Source organism: Oncorhynchus mykiss, chromosome 7 (assembly GCF_013265735.2).
Source record: "Oncorhynchus mykiss isolate Arlee chromosome 7, USDA_OmykA_1.1, whole genome shotgun sequence".
In the NCBI taxonomy this organism is placed as follows: domain Eukaryota; kingdom Metazoa; phylum Chordata; class Actinopteri; order Salmoniformes; family Salmonidae; genus Oncorhynchus; species Oncorhynchus mykiss.
In genome coordinates this window covers 43,884,331-43,902,283 of record NC_048571.1, presented here as the reverse complement: position 1 = coordinate 43,902,283, position 17,953 = coordinate 43,884,331, and the positions used below count along the sequence as shown (strand labels likewise).

The following is a 17,953-nucleotide window of genomic DNA, read 5'->3' as shown; positions in this document are numbered from 1 at the left end:
TTCTCATTTTTTTGGGTTTCTTTTTCTTTACCCTGTTTTCTTCCCAGTTTTCGTGGTAGTTAGTCTTGTCTAACGCTGCAACTCCCGTACGGACTCGTGAGAGGCGAAGGTCGAGAGCCATGCATCCTCTGAAACACAACCCAACCAAGCTGCACTGCTTCTTGACACAATGCCCACTTAACCCGGAAGCCAGCCGCTCCAATGTGTCGGAGGGAACACCGTACACCTGCCGACCATGGCCACAGGACAATCATACCATTTCTACTGATCTGCGTGCCAGTTAGGATGTTCATGGAACCATTTCATTTGAATTTATCTTCATATCTCAAAATCAAGGACATGTGGTTAATCAAAATTCTCTCTAAATGAAAATTGTACAAATCTAAAGTTAACTTCTATTGCCAGTATGTAAAAATGGCCTACATAAAGCCAACAAATAACATTTGCAGCCCATAGGTAAAAATGCTGAAAATAATATATATAAATCACATTGGATACCCATGGCCTGCCTGCAAGGAACTTGAAACAATGTATCAACTATTAACTTGGTCCAGCCTGAAGTTTGTGCTAGCTAACTTGCAGCATTGTATAAAATATCCTGGCCCCTCAGTTTCCTGTGCCAGTGAGCTCCTGACAGACACGGCTGTCGGCTATTCACGCAAGGGATCAAAAGTAATCCGGTGTGTTTCCTTACTCAAGATTTTAAACTTTTTTTTTTTGGTTACCACATGATTGGGGCCGGCAGGTAGCCTACTGGTTAGAGAGTTGGGCCAGTAACTAAAAGGTTGCTAGATTGAATCCCCAAGCTGTCAAGGTGAAAATCTGTCGTTCTGCCCCTGTACAAGGCAGTTAACCCACTGTTCCTAGGCCGTCCATTGTAAATAACAACTTGTTCTTAAGCTACTTGCCTAGTTAAATGAAATGCATTTTTTTTAATGATTCCATATGTGTTATTTCATAGTTTTGATTAGAGGTCGAACGATTTTAATTAGGGCCGCTTTTACAACTTTTCAGAATTGGTAATTGGCCTTTTTGAATGCCGATTCTGGACGATTTACATTGCAATCCACGAGGAAACTGCGTGGCAGGCTTGACCACCTGTTAAGCAGCGTCAAATGGACTTTGTGGCTGCATGGAGCCAAGGTAAGTATCCTATAAAAAAAACAATCTTCACATAATCACTAGTTAACTACACATGGTTGATGATATTACTAGGTTAACTAGCTTGTCCGGTGTTGCATATAATCAAAGTGGTGCCTGTTAATTTATCATCCAATCACAGCCTACTTCAACTTCGCCAAACGGGTGATTTAACAAAAGAGCATTGCCGATTAAAAAGCACCATTTTGTCCACAAATGTACCTAACCGTAAACATCAATGCCTTTCTTAAAATCAAAACAGAGTATTTTTTTTTTTTTTTAAACCTGCATATTTAGTTTTTAAAAATCCATGTTAGCAGGCAATAGTAACTAGGGAAATTGTCACTTCTCTTGCGTATAATATTTAAACTTTGGGTTGCCACCCGTTCGATAAAATACAGAACGTTTCCGTATTTCACTGAAAGAATAAAGGTTTTGTTTTCAAAATGGTAGTTTCCAGATTTGACCATATTAATGACCAAAAGCTCGTATTTCTGTGTATATTATAATTAAGTCTGATTTTGATAGAGCAGTCTGTCTGAGCGGTGGTATGCAACAGCAGGCTCGTAAGCATTCCTTCAAACAGCACTTTCCTGAGTTTGCCAGCAGCTCTTAGCAATGCTTGAAGCACAACGCTGTTTATGACTTCAAGCCTATCAACTCCTGAGATTAGGCTGGCAATACTACAGTGCCTATAAGAACATCCAATAGTCAAAGGTATATGAAATACAAATGGTATGGAGCGAAACTACAACCTAAAACTTGAACTGGGAATATTGAACCACCAGCTTTCATGTTCTCATGTTCTGAGCAAGGAACTTAAACGTTAGTTTTCTTTTACATGGCACATATTGCACTTTCTTCTCCAACAGTTTTTTTGCATTATTTAAACCAAATTGAACATGTTTCATAATTTGAGACTAAATATATTTAATGTATTATATTAAGTGTTCATTCAGCATTGTTGTAATTGTCATTATTACAAATATATAAAAATTATCCGATTTTAATCAGTATCAGCTTTTTTTGGTCCTCCGATAATCGGTATCGGCGTTGAAAAATCAATCGGTCGACCTCTAGTTTTGATGGCTTCACTATTATTCTACAATGTAGAAAATAGTCAAACTTAAAACCCCAGAATTAGGTGTCCACACTTTTGACCGGTACTGTATGTGTGTAGTTATATCTATTTGCCGTGGCTCGACTAAAAAAATGTAAAAAAATCTCTGTCGACTAACAGCCTATCGACCAAACAATTGACTAGTCGACTAAATGGAGTCAGGCCAAGTAGGGTTTTTTAAATGTATTAGTTATACCTTGGCATGCGTTTTGCTGCAGCAAGCAAACTGTTGATGTTTTATTAAAACGACATACAAGCGAGTAAAGATCAGAAACTAAGGGGTTTAAAGCCTAGCATGCCAAGACTGCTACATGATACCAAGGGAAGCAGATTATATGCCTTTGAAGCCTGTAAACAATCAAGTTGAAAATCGTTGCGGTTGACTTCGTGGTTCTTCAAGTGTGGGCTACGGGTCTCAGTACTTTGGTTATGAGAGATTGTCGGTGTGTGCTGTGCGTTGAGCCTGTGCTTGACTGTGCGTCTACTCTTCAGTTGGTGTGCGTGGGGTTGGGGGGAGAACTGTGTTAGGTGGGGGAGTGAAGGAATGTGTGTGTGCACGCGCTGTGGCGTTCAACGTCTTCCCACAACAAATAGACAGCAAAGGTGCTACATTCCTTAGCCCCTGTGGAGATCTCTGACGCTGAGGTCAGGTTTATGTTTTGTGTAGGAATGGGACCTTGTATAGAATGTGTGTAACAACAATGCAAACAAATCTACTGTACCAATGCTTTATCCTCACTGCTGGTTGGTTCCTTCCTTTGTTGTATCATAGCTGTGCTGTGGCTCAGTCCTCTCTCTCGCTCTCTTTCTGTCCTCGCTCACAGAATGCTGCTGCAGGCCTTATCTGAAAGATCACATCCCTTTTCTGTATAACAAGACTAGATCTGATGTATGCACTGCAGCAGCAGTGGCTCAACTCTTTTTGTCTGCCTCAGTCATTCACATGGAGGTTTTCCCACAGGTCATTTAAAGGTCATGCTATCCTTGTACTATTTGCTTTTGGCTGCAAAGGCCTGTATTCTATTAATTTTTTTTACATGCATGTTTAAGATGCTCTTAAAAGCCTTGTGGTGCTGTCTGTTTTTAATGGTTAATGTTGAGAAGAGATGTTTGGAAATGTAAAGTGAACTTGTGGGAACGTTGTTAGTGTTGTTATTATTGGGGAAAAGTGTCAAAAGAAACTGTGCAACTCCAGTACAACAGCTCCGGGTTATGCAATATAATGGGTTCCAATCCTGACACTGCACAGTTGTGGGAAAGCATATTGATCACACACTGCTGCAAATCTGAAGGCATTGAAGCGCTGTTCCATTTGGAGTTTAAATGTTTAAAGAGCTCGTTTGGGCCTTCCCTTACTAAGATTTGTTTATTTTTATTTTTAAATGGGCTCACAAGTAAATACTCAACTTTTACATGAGGGAGAAATGCCATGTGTTGGCATGCCTGTCAATAGGACACGTGGAGGCGCAGCAGCAGAGGACTGCGTTAGACCTGTGGAGAGTCCTCTTCTCCACGGGTTCTCTCTGCGTGAGAGAACTCCACCTCCCTGCGTCGCAGTTGCGTTGCAGTTGCATCCCGGTGAGGCTGCGGACCGCTGGGTGCACTGGCCCCCACTCCTTACCCCCTTACTCCTCCCTGTGAGGCGCAGGGCAGTGACACGGCCTGTCCCTTTGCCTCACTCTGAACGTTTGACACGCGACGCGAGGTCAACGTGACCTACTTTCCCCTGGCTACCCTTCTGCTGAGCCGCAGGGGCGTCGGGAGGGTGGTGGTGGTGGTGGTGGTGGTGAGTGACGTTAAGGCGGGACGGGGCAGGGATGGTGCTCTCCTGGCGTTGGATCACCACGTTTAGTTTTGAGACGTGTGTGTGTGTGTGTGGGAGGCGACAGTGGGAGACACGCACACCGGCTGGGCGTGAACCGCACTGTGGGGTTTGCAGGTGCTGGGCAGTACTTTGGATGGACCCCTGCAATACTGCCTTAACGGAATAAATCCTTCTACTCAGTGTACTTCTGACCACACTGTGGGTTACTGATCTGGCTGCTCCGTCATCATTGTGTGTCCGTATGATGCGCTGCATGCTGGAGATGCTAAGGCTAATTGTAGTATAGCCATAAAGTGTTTGTTTTGGAAAAGCTAACTGGCTTTAATTGGGAGGATTCTCACCAGCGCGTTGTCATCTTATTGACGGGTTGTGCTCTGCCTCCCTGCAAGGATGCTAGGGTCTCTCAAATTGAGCCGAAGTGGCTCTCCTGACGTTTCTCTGCGAGACGCTGCGGTCGTAACGTGTTAAACGCTTCTATCCACTCCATTTCACCCTTTCTCCTATGATTGACCCTCAGCCTGTTAGTTTCACACCAGTGACTTGTAAGCTTAGATGGGAGCGTGTTTGATAGATTACAGTGTGTCGCTGGCGCACAGAGACGGTCGGAGAGAAGAGTTCATTTAAAAAGTCAACCTGTTAATGCACTGGCAGTACTCTAGGCTGGGTCAGACCTGGATGACCGTATCAATGATTTAGACCTGCAAGAAGGCACTAAATGGCGACTGAACAACATCTCGCTGAGCGCTACTTGCCCTTCTCACCTCGTGGCAACAAGTGCTCGACATGCCCTCCTGCTCCTTGCCGGCTGAGTCTGTGGAAGGTGGATGGGTTTTACTTCGGTCTTAAGTGCTTACGCTTGTAAGACATTGTACGGTCAGCATTACACTCGGGCCCTCCTTTCTCTCTCTTTTGTCTTCCTAGGGACCTAATGGCCTTAATGTTTTCCAAACTGATGGCTTGCATCACACCTTTTTGTTCCTGGACCTGAATGTAGGCTATGAATATTCTGCATAGTCTACTGTATGTCTATACAGATGTATCCACATGCACGGTGTCAGACACAGCTGAGTGTCCCCACTTGACATGTGGTCATATCAACTAATGCAGTGGTTCCCAAACTGTTGGGTATGGCAGCCCCACACACACACACAAATTGAAATATTGAATGCTCCCCAATGCTGGAAGGGGGGCCTGAGGTGAAAACGTTTGGAGAACCCCTGCCCTAATGCAGGAGGCGTGTAGGCTAAGACTGACTGGCGGGCAGACTGGATACAGACCATCCTACTGATTTTAGTGCCGTCTGTGAGGAAGCCCTGCCAGGCCTGACTGAACGGCTGCTCCAACAGATTCCCAGTAGAGCAGGCAGGCTTGCTGGACCATCTCTCCATCAACCACGGACACTGACTGATGCACTCCAGTCCCACACTAGACTGGAAGATACAGCACTGGTGCTATCAGACGGTGACACAGATTTTGGGGTTTGATTAGCCTCGTTATTGAGTTTAAAAAATAAATTAAAAAATGAATACGTTTTATTTTTCTATAATGAACACAATCTGCCCTTCCTGAAACGGTCCTGCCACTTTTTGTTGTGTATGTTTTGGTGTATTGGATTTTAGCATTTCAGGGGATTTTACCACCGGAGATTGACAGCTTGATAACAAGACTGTCGTTGTCCTCTCTTCCTGAGGTGTATTTCTCTATACTGCTGTTACAATCAGCGCCATCTTATCGGCTTTGGGCTGTACACATCACACATCTGCCCAACGACCGTCCGACTCGTCTGAGGATCTCAAAGGTTCTTAGTGCAGCCATCTGTCAATACTAGAATGGTGTGGAGATGTGTGCATTCGGCTAGTCCGTTAAGCCTGTGGCTGGCCCAGCCCCGGCTGATTCCAGGAGGCTGGCCGGCTCCACCCTAACTGATACTAAACCAGGAGCACCGCTCCACTCTACAGCCATCATCATGGCTGCTTCGAGCCCCCGACCAGGCAGATATATATCAGCCTCTGTGGGTGAGGAATAGCTAACACCGTAATGAGTTAAGTTTCAGAATGATCTACATAATTTATTTCTCCCCCCCCCCCCCCAAGGAGACTTGTGTAGCATTAATTAATATCAGGCATCGTCCCAGTGAGGGATTCATTTGGGATGCGTGTCTCTTAATTCAAGCTGAGCTTTGATTGTTGGCGCCCATGTAATTTGAGAAGTAGAAGAAGCCAGTCTGCTGTTACCGGGTAGATTAGGCCCGGTCCTGGTAGCTTTCAGTGTGTAGACTGACATCTAGTCACAGATATAGCAGTTTATTTCCTCCCAAGGTTTCATTTTTAAAACAAGTGTATTTTGACAGGAAATGGGACTTGACACCAAAGGATGACGTTGTACCATGCTACGAAGGTCCCTGTTTGGTCTTTCTCACAATGGCACAGCCATTGTGGCTATGACATGCTCTCTGCTCAAAGACACGAGACCTCTTCACTTTTTAATGTGATTTAAAAAGTGGGGAAAAAATGAAATCCCTTATCTCTAACCCCAAATTTCTCTCTCTCTCTCCCCACAGAACTCAATACGGCACAATCTGTCATTGAACAAGTGTTTTCTCAAAGTGCCTCGCTCCAAAGACGACCCGGGAAAGGTAAGACGACCGTGTTTCATTCAAACCCAACATACAGAGATGACTGAACGTAGCGGAAATAAGCGGCTGGTGTCCACAGACAGACCTACTAGTCTAGACTCACTCTTTGCAAGTAGTCCTCCATTATGATCTAATGCTGTCTGCATGAGGAACATGTTTGCTGTGAACGCCTGCCAGTGTGCTCTGACAGTCTGGAAATGCATGGCACGCTCGTAATCTATTTTGAACATTCCACCCCCACAAAATTGCATGTCAAATGTAAAGACCATGTTTTTGCTTTTTAGACCTGCGGGCAGACTAAGTACGAAGATGTGATAATAAGTCACTGTCCTTGTGAGAATAGTCCAAAATAAGGCCTTAGTCAGTGCATTTCGAGTAACGCTACAAAAGTGCCTCTCGGGCTGGGTTATGAGGAGAAAAGCCCTCAGATCAGAGAGGGAGGCCATGCTGACACATACAGCACCTGCCTCTCCCGCCCCATCTAAGGCCGGCAGGGACTGCTGCTATGACACCACCAGCTCCCATACCAGCCTGTTTTACCACACAATCGCTCCCATCTCTCGCCCTGTCCCTTGTCTTACTAGTATCTCTCACTGCGCTTTGTTTCTCACGTGGTTGGACCATGTGGGCCTATATTTAGTGTATCCTGGTTATGTGAATTGGTCGAACCATATGTAAGAGTTTTTGTCTGGTGAACAGGCACATGAACAGGCACAAAGTGGCTTGAAGAGCTACGCCAAGCTATGTACTGTAGAGGTTGGGGACTGAATGCTAATTTCATGTTTTGCTGTAATCCTCTGATATTGACACTCCTGGGAGCTGCACTAAATACAAAATAATCTATTGCTGTGAGTCCCATTCCAAATGCATGGCCAACTTAATTTGGAATTTTCCTCACCCCCCCCAAGACAACTTCAAAGAAGTGCTAGCCTCTAGATAGGTTCCATCAGTATTGTAATGTGGCAGGGATATGAGCAGTGCTGGTCGGATGAGATAGGAGAGCACCGTGTCTACCTCTGAGATGGAGAGCGAGATGACATGCGTGGCGTGCACCTTCACCGTGGGGGGGGGGGGGGGTAAAAGTGCTGTTACGGCTCCCACTGCAGAGACCTATTTATTTCACGTGTTAACCGGTTAGGAATGCTAAATGTGCACCGTGATTAAAAAAAATAGGTTGACATACAATACTGTAGGAAAATCACCAGCCTCTGAGAGAAACAGGTCATCAGGGCTTCTGGTGGAATCATCACATGTCCATGGCATTTTGTGTAGAGACTACATGGATGGTAGAGCTTAGTTTTCCTTACATTTGTAGCTTACATTATGGACAGACATTCTTGCTTTGCCGGCTTCACTATGATGCCGTGCATTTGTGATTTATTTAAGAAGTCTCTTCCCCCGTCGAGTCTCGAGGGGCGTGTGGAGAAATGCAGAAACTCCCCAAGGGTTTGTGCTTAAAGATTATATATTTTTTGCCTAATTAAAAGAAACGCCGCCCGTCTCTCCACCGGCGCAGTGAGTCTGAGTCTACCAAGAGCTCTAATTGAAACAGTTAACCCCAAAATCCTCATACATCTAGCAGTGAACCAGATGCTTTGATCAAAACACGCAGCTCAGGCAGCTCACCTTCAGGCGTCCTTAGACGTTTCTCTGTCCATTACTCTCAGCCTCTTGCAGTGAAGACCAACATCGCCAAATATACCAACAATGGAATTGGGCTACAGAACAGTGAGGAATAATGGGATTTATACTCACATATACAGTTGAGTCTGACGTTTACATACTCCTTAGCCAAATACATTTTAAACTCAGTTTTTCACAATTCCTGACATTTAAAAAAAGTCCCTGTCTCAGGTCAGTTAGGATCACCACTTATTTTAAGAATGTGAAATGTCAGAATAATAGTAGAGAATTATTTATTTCTGCTTTTATTTCTTTCATCACATTCAGTGGGTCAGAAGTTTACATACATTCAATTAGTATTTGGTAACATTGCCTTTAAATTGTTTAACTTGGGTCAAACGTTTCGGGTAGCCTTCCACAAGCTTCCCACAATAAGTTGGGTGAAGTTTGGCCCATTCCTCCTGACAGAGCTGGTACAGTGCCTTGCGAAAGTATTCGGCCCCCTTGAACTTTGCGACCTTTTGCCACATTTCAGGCTTCAAACATAAAGATATAAAACTGTATTTTTTTGTGAAGAATCAACAACAAGTGGGACACAATCATGAAGTGGAACGACATTTATTGGATATTTCAAACTTTTTTAACAAATCAAAAACTGAAAAATTGGGCGTGCAAAATTATTCAGCCCCTTTACTTTCAGTGCAGCAAACTTTCTCCAGAAGTTCAGTGAGGATCTCTGAATGATCCAATGTTGACCTAAATGACTAATGATGATAAATACAATCCACCTGTGTGTAATCAAGTCTCCGTATAAATGCACCTGCACTGTGATAGTCTCAGAGGTCCGTTAAAAGCGCAGAGAGCATCATGAAGAACAAGGAACACACCAGGCAGGTCCGAGATACTGTTGTGAAGATGTTTAAAGCCGGATTTGGATACAAAAATATTTCCCAAGCTTTAAACATCCCAAGGAGCACTGTGCAAGCGATAATATTGAAATGGAAGGAGTATCAGACCACTGCAAATCTACCAAGACCTGGCCGTCCCTCTAAACTTTCAGCTCATACAAGGAGAAGACTGATCAGAGATGCAGCCAAGAGGCCCGTGATCACTCTGGATGAACTGCAGAGATCTACAGCTGAGGTGGGAGACTCTGTCCATAGGACAACAATCAGTTATATATTGCACAAATCTGGCCTTTATGGAAGAGTGGCAAGAAGAAAGCCATTTCTTAAAGATATCCATAAAAAGTGTCGTTTAAAGTTTGCCACAAGCCACCTGGGAGACACACCAAACATGTGGAAGAAGGTGCTCTGGTCAGATGAAACCAAAATGTAACTTTTTGGCAACAATGCAAAACGTTATGTTTGGCGTGAAAGCAACACAGCTGAACACACCATCCCCACTGTCAAACATGGTGGTGGCAGCATCATGGTTTGGGCCTGCTTTTCTTCAGCAGGAACAGGGAAGATGGTTAAAATTGATGGGAAGATGGATGGAGCCAAATACAGGACCATTCTGGAAGAAAACCTGATGGAGTCTGCAAAAGACCTGAGACTGGGACGGAGATTTGTCTTCCAACAAGACAATGATCCAAAACATAAAGCAAAATCTACAATGGAATGGTTCAAAAATAAACATATCCAGGTGTTAGAATGGCCAAGTCAAAGTCCAGACCTGAATCCAATCGAGAATCTGTGGAAAGAACTGAAAACTGCTGTTCACAAATGCTCTCCATCAACCTCACTGAGCTCGAGCTGTTTTGCAAGGAGGAATGGGAAAAATGTCAGTCTCTCGATGTGCAAAACTGATAGAGACATACCCCAAGCGACTTACAGCTGTAATCGCAGCAAAAGGTGGCGCTACAAAGTATTAACTTAAGGGGGCTGAATAATTTTGCACGCCCAATTTTTCAGTTTTTGATTTGTTAAAGTTTGAAATATCCAATAAATGTCGTTCCACTTCATGATTGTGTCCCACTTGTTGTTGATTCTTCACAAAAAAATACAGTTTTATATCTTTATGTTTGAAGCCTGAAATGTGGCAAAAGGTCGCAAAGTTCAAGGGGGCCGAATACTTTCGCAAGGCACTGTATAACTAGATTAGTAGATCTCCTTGCTCGCACACGCTTTTTCAGTTCTGCCCACACATTTTCTATAGGATTGAGGTCAGGGTGTTGTGATGGCCACTCCAATACCTTGACTTTGTTGTCCTTAAGCCATTTTGCCACAACTTTGGAAGTATGCTTGGGGTCATTGTCCATTTGGAAGACCCATTTGCGACCAAGCTTTAGCTTCCTGACTGATGTCTTGAGATGCTGCTTCAATTCATCCACAGAATTTTCCTGCCTCATGATGCCATCTATTTTGTGACGAGCACCAATCCCTCCCGCAGCAAAGCACCCCCACAACATGATGTTGGGATGGTGTTCTTCGGCTTGCAAGCCTCACCCTTTCCTCCAAACATAGCGATGGTCATTATGGCTGAACAGTTTTATTTTTGTTTCATCAGACCAGGAAAGTGCGATCTTTGTCCCCATGTGCAGTTGCAAACTGTAGTCTGGCTTTTTTTCTTGCGGTTTTGGAGCAGTGGCTTTTTCCTTGCTGGGCGGCCTTTCAGGTTGTCGATTATAGATACTTGTATAACTGTTTCCTCCAGCATCTTCACAAGGTCCTTTGCTGTTGTTCTAGGATTGATTTTCACTTTTCGCACCAAAGTACGTTCATCTCTAGGAGACAGAACGCGTCTCCTGAGCGGTATGACGGCTGCGTGATCCCATGGTGTTTATACTTGCGTACTATTGTTTGTATAGATGAACGTGGGACCTTCAGGCGTTTGGAAATTGCTCCCAAGGATGAACCGGACTTGTGGAGGTCTGCAATTTTTATTTTTTAGGTCTTGGCTAGTTTCTTTAGCTTTTTCCCATGATGTCAAGCAGAGAGGCACCGAGTTTGAAGATAGGCCTTGAAATACATCCACAGGTACACTTCCAATTGACTCAAATTATGTTAATTAGCCTATCGGAAGCTTCTAAAGCCATGGCATAATTTTCTGGAATTTTCGAAGTGGTTTAAAGGCACAGTCAACTTGGTGTACATAAACTTCTGACCCATTGGAATTGTGATACAGTGAATTATAAGTGAAATAATCTGTCTGTAAACAATTGTTGGAAAAATGACTTGTGTCATGCACAAAGTAGATGTCCTAACCGACTTGTCAAAACTATAGTTTTAACAAGAAATTTGTGGAGTGGTTGAAAAATGAGTTTTAATGACTCCAACCTAAGTGTATGTAAACTTCTGACTTCTATATGTATAATATTACCGCTTAATTGTCTCTGGTTAATTTCCATTGTGAATTATTCTCCCTCTGAGGGAAACACTAATTGACCTCGAGCTTCAAAAAATATGAAAACATATTTTCTCAACATTGTGTTGTTTTAGCAGTGGGGTTAAAGTTGCAGCGTTTCAAAATGAAAGCTCGGAGAGAAACACAGGACCGTGCTTTAGATGGCAGTAGTATCGTGACGAGTATGAACTGGGGCCTACTGCGGGACACGTGTTGTATGGATGCCTTTAGACACAGGTTGTTGCAACAGCACTTTCTCTTCTGTTGTCTAGACTGACAATTTCTCTGTAAATATCAATTATTCTCTCTGCTAAGGAAGTCATTTTAAAGGTCCTGATCTCACTTCCCCGGACAATTGTGAATGATTCTATCAGGAGTAATAGAAAATATATTTTTTTAAATCACAACTTGTAATGGCCTGGGGGTGAGAATCTCATTTTAACCACTGTAAGCAGTGATGCTTGTGGCTTCAGGGAGGAATTGCCATTGAAAAATGAATTAAATGTGTCTGAATGCAGAGATAAATAATACAGCCACGGGGTGGAGTTGTGTGGAGCTGCAGCCTCCGAGCCAGCAGGTCTATTCTCTCCTTGATTAGCTGGGCTCAGACATGGAACAGAAACCCAAAGCGCTGCTCCCGCGCCTGACGACAGCAGGCCAGCTACAGTTGGATACACTAGCACTGCTTCAGGAGGGGTTTACCAGTTCAACAGCCCCAGTCTCTAACTAACGAGCACCAAAGACAAAGGGAAGCCTTGACACGAAACACAGCTCCCTCCAATTACAAACAAAACCCACGTACACACTTAATACCCACACAGGATTACTTTTTTTTGTTTTTTGTGTAGATTGTGTTTTGCTAGCATTTTGTCAAAGCACTAATGTGGCAGTACCAAAGAAAAGTCAGATTTTACTCTTTGTCCTGAGATGGAAAGCCATATGTCCATTGCTAACATTCCTGTGGTGCCAGGCAAGGCTTTGTCTGTTCTGTTCTTTACTGCGGTGCTCAATGGTCCTCCCCCCCCCCCACAGGGCTCCTACTGGGCCATCGACACCAACCCAAAGGAAGACGCCTTGCCCACACGGCCGAAGAAGAGGCCACGGTCCGGAGAGAGGGTAAGTCCCCCAGACAACACACCATGATTCTTTGTCTACAGTTGTAGATACCCTCACTTAACACATGCCATTATTTACATACACTACATGACCAAAAGTATGTGGACACCTGCTTGTCAAACACCTCATTCCAAAATCACGGGCATTAATATGGAGTTGGTCCCCTCCCTTTGCTGCTCTTCTGGGAAGCATTTCCACTAGATGTTGGAACATTGCTAGAGGGACTTGCTTCCATTCAGCCACGCACATTAGTGAGGACAGGCACTGATGTTGGAAGATTAGGCCTGGCTCAGTCAGCATTCCAATTCATCCCACAGGAGTTAGATGGGGTTGAGGTAAGGGCTCTGTGCAGGCCAGTCAAGTTCTTCCACACTGATCTCGACAAACCATTTCTGTATGGACCTTGCTTTGTGCATGGGTAATTGTCATGCTGAAACAGGAAAGAGCCTTCCCCAAACTGATGCCACAAAGTTGGAAGTACAGAATTGTATGCTGTTGTGTTCATTTCCCTTCACTGGAACTAAAGGGCGTAGCCCAAACCATGAAAAATAGCACCAGACCATTATTCCTACAATGCATTGGGACAGGTAGCCTTCTCCTGGTGTCTGCCAGATTCAGCCGTCGCACTGCCACGTGTGATTCATCACTCCAGAAAATGCATTTCCAGAATGCAATGGCGGCGAGCTTGACACCACGCCAGCCGAATTTTGGCATTGCGCATGGTGATCTTAAGCTTGTGTGTGGCTGCTTGGCCATGGAAACCCATTTCGTGAAGCTTCCGACTAACAGTTATTGTGCTCACGTTGCTTCCAGAGGCAGTTTGGAACTCGGTAGTGAGTGTTGCAACCAAGGACAGGCTTTTTTTTTTTTTTTTTTCGTTCTTCAGTGCTCGGCAGTTCTGTGAGCTTGTGTGGCCTACCACTTTGCGGTTGGGCCTAATACTTAACAGTAACAGCACTTGCAGTTGACCAGGGCAGCTCTAGCAGGGCAGGAATGTAACAACGGTGCCACGTTGAGTCACTGAGCTCTTCAGTAAGGCCATTCTACTGCCAATGTTTGTCTATGGAGATTGCATGTCTGTGTGCAGATTTTTATTTATTTATACACCTGTCTGGAACGGGTGTGGCTGAAATAGCTGGATCCACTAATGTGAAGGGGTGTCCACATACTTTTGTGTGTATGTATGTATGTATGTATGTATATATATGTATATATATGTATATATATAACATCAATTGATGTCCTCTGGCTGGTTATTCTGAGTGGGAGCGTTTGTCTTTTAATTATGCATGAGTCGTGTCCAGTGTAATATACTGGTTTAGTCAACTGCCCAGATTGACCTGGCTACGAGGCATCCATCCCTTCCTCCCTGGCTACTGCAGTCTGGCCTCCCCTGTGTGGCCCGCCATAGGCTACAAGAAGACATGTGGGGCTTCGGTTGAAACACTGAGACGAAGACACAAAGAATCAGTGGAAAGGCAAACCCACTCACTCCGTTAACCACCCACGTGTGTGTGTGTGTCGATCTGCGGTTGTAAGATAGGGAGAGGGATAGAGCAACGCACATTCCATACATGTGTGACACAGTGTAAATGAGCTTAAATATAGTAATTGTTGTGTAATTCAAAAGCATGACATGCACAGTGTTTACTCAAGTTTGTACATGTATGTTGTTGGTATGACACGTGCACGCCATCCTCCCCTACAGTTTTGACTGGCTGCCTACAAGGCATCCCATTTAAGTCCTCCGACATTAGAAATGGTGAAATCTCATTTATGTTTATCATGAATTAAAAATGGTATTGTTGCCAGCCAATCCTCTTACAGTAAGCAGTTTTGGGAGACAGGCGTGGTGGAGTTATCTCCCTCCGACCGAGCCGTGCAGGGAGCAATGGGGGCTGTGCTCTTCTCTCCATCTCCTCTGGAAATATTTCCGATGTGACCTAAATAAAGGTGTTGCTCCTTTTTGTTGTTTTATAAATGGTCCTGGTGTATTTTCCATACTGGAGATCTGCATCCCTCCCTATTGCCTGGAAGGAAAACTAGCTTCCCAACAAACACTGGAACATGAGTGTTAGGACCTTTACCTCCACCTATGGCTTGAGGTCCTGTATCATTCTGATAATTAGTTTAGAATGTTTTTTGTTTTTTTGTGCTCCTTTATTTGATAATTAGCTAAGAGTGTTTATTTTTGGTCTCCCTCCTCCAGGCTTCCACACCGTACAGCCTGGAGTCGGAGTCTTTGGGAATGGACTGTATGATCTCTGGAAGTGCCTCTCCAACGCTGGCAATCAACACTGTGACGAACAAGGTACCTACCCAGCATGCACCTGCACACACTGCACCGCCCTGACCCTCCCTCCCCTACACCCAACCACCCACAGCTTATTCCCCCCCCTGAGAGTAGCACTCAACTGGGATAAACACACACATACACACATTTACAGATTCTTTCCAGTACATCTCACACTAACGCCCAGCTGCAATGCAGCACAAGAAGCACTGTATACAAAAGTACTGTAGTGGTGAGTGTGCGAGTGGAGTTGAGCGGTCAGAAATCCACCCTCGTTGCTCAGACCGGTCAATGTCCTTTTCCTCCTCCTCCGCAAAAAAAATAAATAAAAATGCTGCTCCAAATGTTCTCAAATTTTGGGTTTAAAATATAATTTAAGTCACTCCTTCAACCATTTGGTTTTGAAGTTGGCTATCATAACAATCGTCAACATTTCAACATGTTGTAGGGCAGGCTATTCAACAAGGATCTATCTACCTGATGTGTAAAAAATATATATCATTTTTTTTAAATCAATTGATAATCGGATACTTCAGTTGCCGTGGTGCTCACATTTGACAGTTGATGGACAGTTACAAACTCAGACTCCTCTTTAACAATAGCCTATATAGAAATCAAAACATCTCCGTGCTGCTGCGTCGGCTCATTGGTTGTCTTGCCATCAATAACACAGGCCGTGTGACCTATTTCTCAGTCGACTCACGTCAACATCTCTGCGCATTAGTGGTGGGTTAGGCTAAATAAATACAACGGGAGGCCCTGGCTTTTTAAAAGAACCGTGATGAAGGAAATGAAGCAAAATGCTGGGCAGAGCCCAGAGCTCGTGGCTGAGTGGTACCGGAGAAAAATTGGAGTGGGGGGGAAGGTCGAGCCAAACATTTTTTTAAAAATCCGCTCCAGCCAAATTAGGCACGCTTCATTCCGCTCACACACACAGCACCACAACAAGGGATTACTCGTACTATGCAATACGGTATCGATACTTGGACGTTCTGCAATATGATCGACCCTACACAGACTTTGCAATGTGATACTCTACACACTAGGGTTGGGGTCAATTCAGGAAGTACACTGACATTTCTAATTTCCATGAAGAGAATGTCGAATTGGAATTTGGTTTACTTGTTGAGGAGCAATGGAACTGACCCCAACCCCACTGCCGACACACCTGGAAGTTGATGCCCAGTCCTTCTCTGTCCATCAAGTGTGGTTGGGGACATTACCCTCTCTGCTGTAGGGGTGTGTGTGGGTGGGGCCGATACTGCAGAGATGTTGAGAAACCCCAGGGACTGCAAGCTGATGGCTCTGAGTGTGCGGTTCACTCTGGAATTGAAATAGGCTTTTTAACCTTAAGCCCTCTCCTCTGGGCCCAGTGGGGGCAGCTCTCTGGAGTACTTTTAAAAAGCCTGCAAGACGCTTATTAATTTACTGCAGCAGGCACAAAAAAAGACGGGGTTTAATATAAATGGGGGGGGGGGGGAGGGGGTGCTTGTAAAATCAGTGTGCAGTTAAAGGAGTCTTGTTTGTGTGAGTGGCTGCCTGTTGTCTTGGGGTGGGTGGTGATGGGGCACTGTAAACACACACACACACACACACGCGTCTGTCTTTCCTCCTCTCATCTCAACAAATAAGCACTTGTCATTGATTTGCCGGGGTTTCGAACCTCAGTTGGGCATTTTAACACGGACGTCCTCCATAGAATAACAAAAGTTAGATTTCACACATGCTAAGAATCATGAGCAGGAAAACAAAACAAATCTTCTGAACATGCCCGCTCCAGGCAAGGTTACAGCAGGGCTGTGTGTGAGGATGTTATTATGTGTCTTTTTGTTCTCCTGCTTGTAACTGTTGCTATGGTAAAGCAAAGATCAAGTGGATAGGAGAAATAGCAGCAGCAGATCGGAGCCCTGCTCTTGCCAGAGAGCTCGTTTCTCATTGTAGTACACTGTAAATACACAACTGGCCACGCCTCTTTCAGTGTGCTGTGCCAAACCACAGGAATTTGCTCTCTCTCTCAAATTCCCGCCTTCTCTGAGGTCAATGTGAGGTTGTCAGGACTACAGAACCAATGAGTGTTTCCCCCACGATCCCTCAGACATTTCTCAAGTAGCCCTCTTCCTCTCTCATTCCCCCTCAAACAAACACACATTATTTCTCTATTCTGAGGTAGCTGTTTGCAGTGGCGTGAATGAGACGGAAGTCAGGCACTAGTGTGATAAAGGAAGGCGGATTGTAGAAGACGTGTGTTTACCGAGGAAATGTCTTGCCCTGTGCTTTGCTTCTCTCCCTACTTAAATCCCATGAAGAGGGATTATGAGGAACACTGGCTGGCATTGTCAGCGACACCTGGGTGAATCTCGCTTTGATTTCATAATCCGTGTCTCATGCTCCAGATTAGACTCGTGTAAAAGATACTCCTGGCTTTTTACCTAATTCATGGCTAAGACTATCACACACACTGACTCGCTACCACCAAACACGCATCAGGATTTATTGTTGAGGGAGTTGCTGCGCATGTGGGGTGAGCAGTGTGTGTGAGCTGCGGGTGGGGGGGGGGGGGGGTGTGTGTGTTTATGTATGTGTGTGTGTGTGTGGTGGGGGTGTTGGAGTGAGGTGAGCTGGGGGGTGTGTTGGGGTGAGCTGGGGGGTGTGTTGGGGTGAGCTGTGTGTGTTGGGGTGAGCTGTGTGTGTTGGGGTGAGCTGTGTGTGGGTGTGTGTGTCGGGTGAGCTGTTTGGTTGTTTGTGTGGAGAACAGTGCATGTGTGTGCGACATGATGACATTGGGTGTCTGTGACTGTGTGTCGTACATGCTCAAGTGGGCGACTTGACTCCCGGGTCTCTGGGGTCTGTTTA

At 44.7% G+C, this 17,953-nt stretch overlaps 1 protein-coding gene across 1 annotated transcript in view; it reads left to right on the top strand.

Annotated features, from left to right (window-relative positions):
- The window catches only part of LOC110527824 (forkhead box protein J3), a 91,765-nt gene that overhangs the window by 58,261 nt on the left and 15,551 nt on the right, over positions 1–17,953 (top strand). The window contains exons 3-5 of the mRNA XM_021609355.2: positions 6,646–6,720; positions 12,724–12,807; positions 15,017–15,118. Coding sequence (XP_021465030.1) covers positions 6,646–6,720; positions 12,724–12,807; positions 15,017–15,118 — 261 coding nt within the window. The remainder of the gene's footprint in view (positions 1–6,645; positions 6,721–12,723; positions 12,808–15,016; positions 15,119–17,953) is intronic.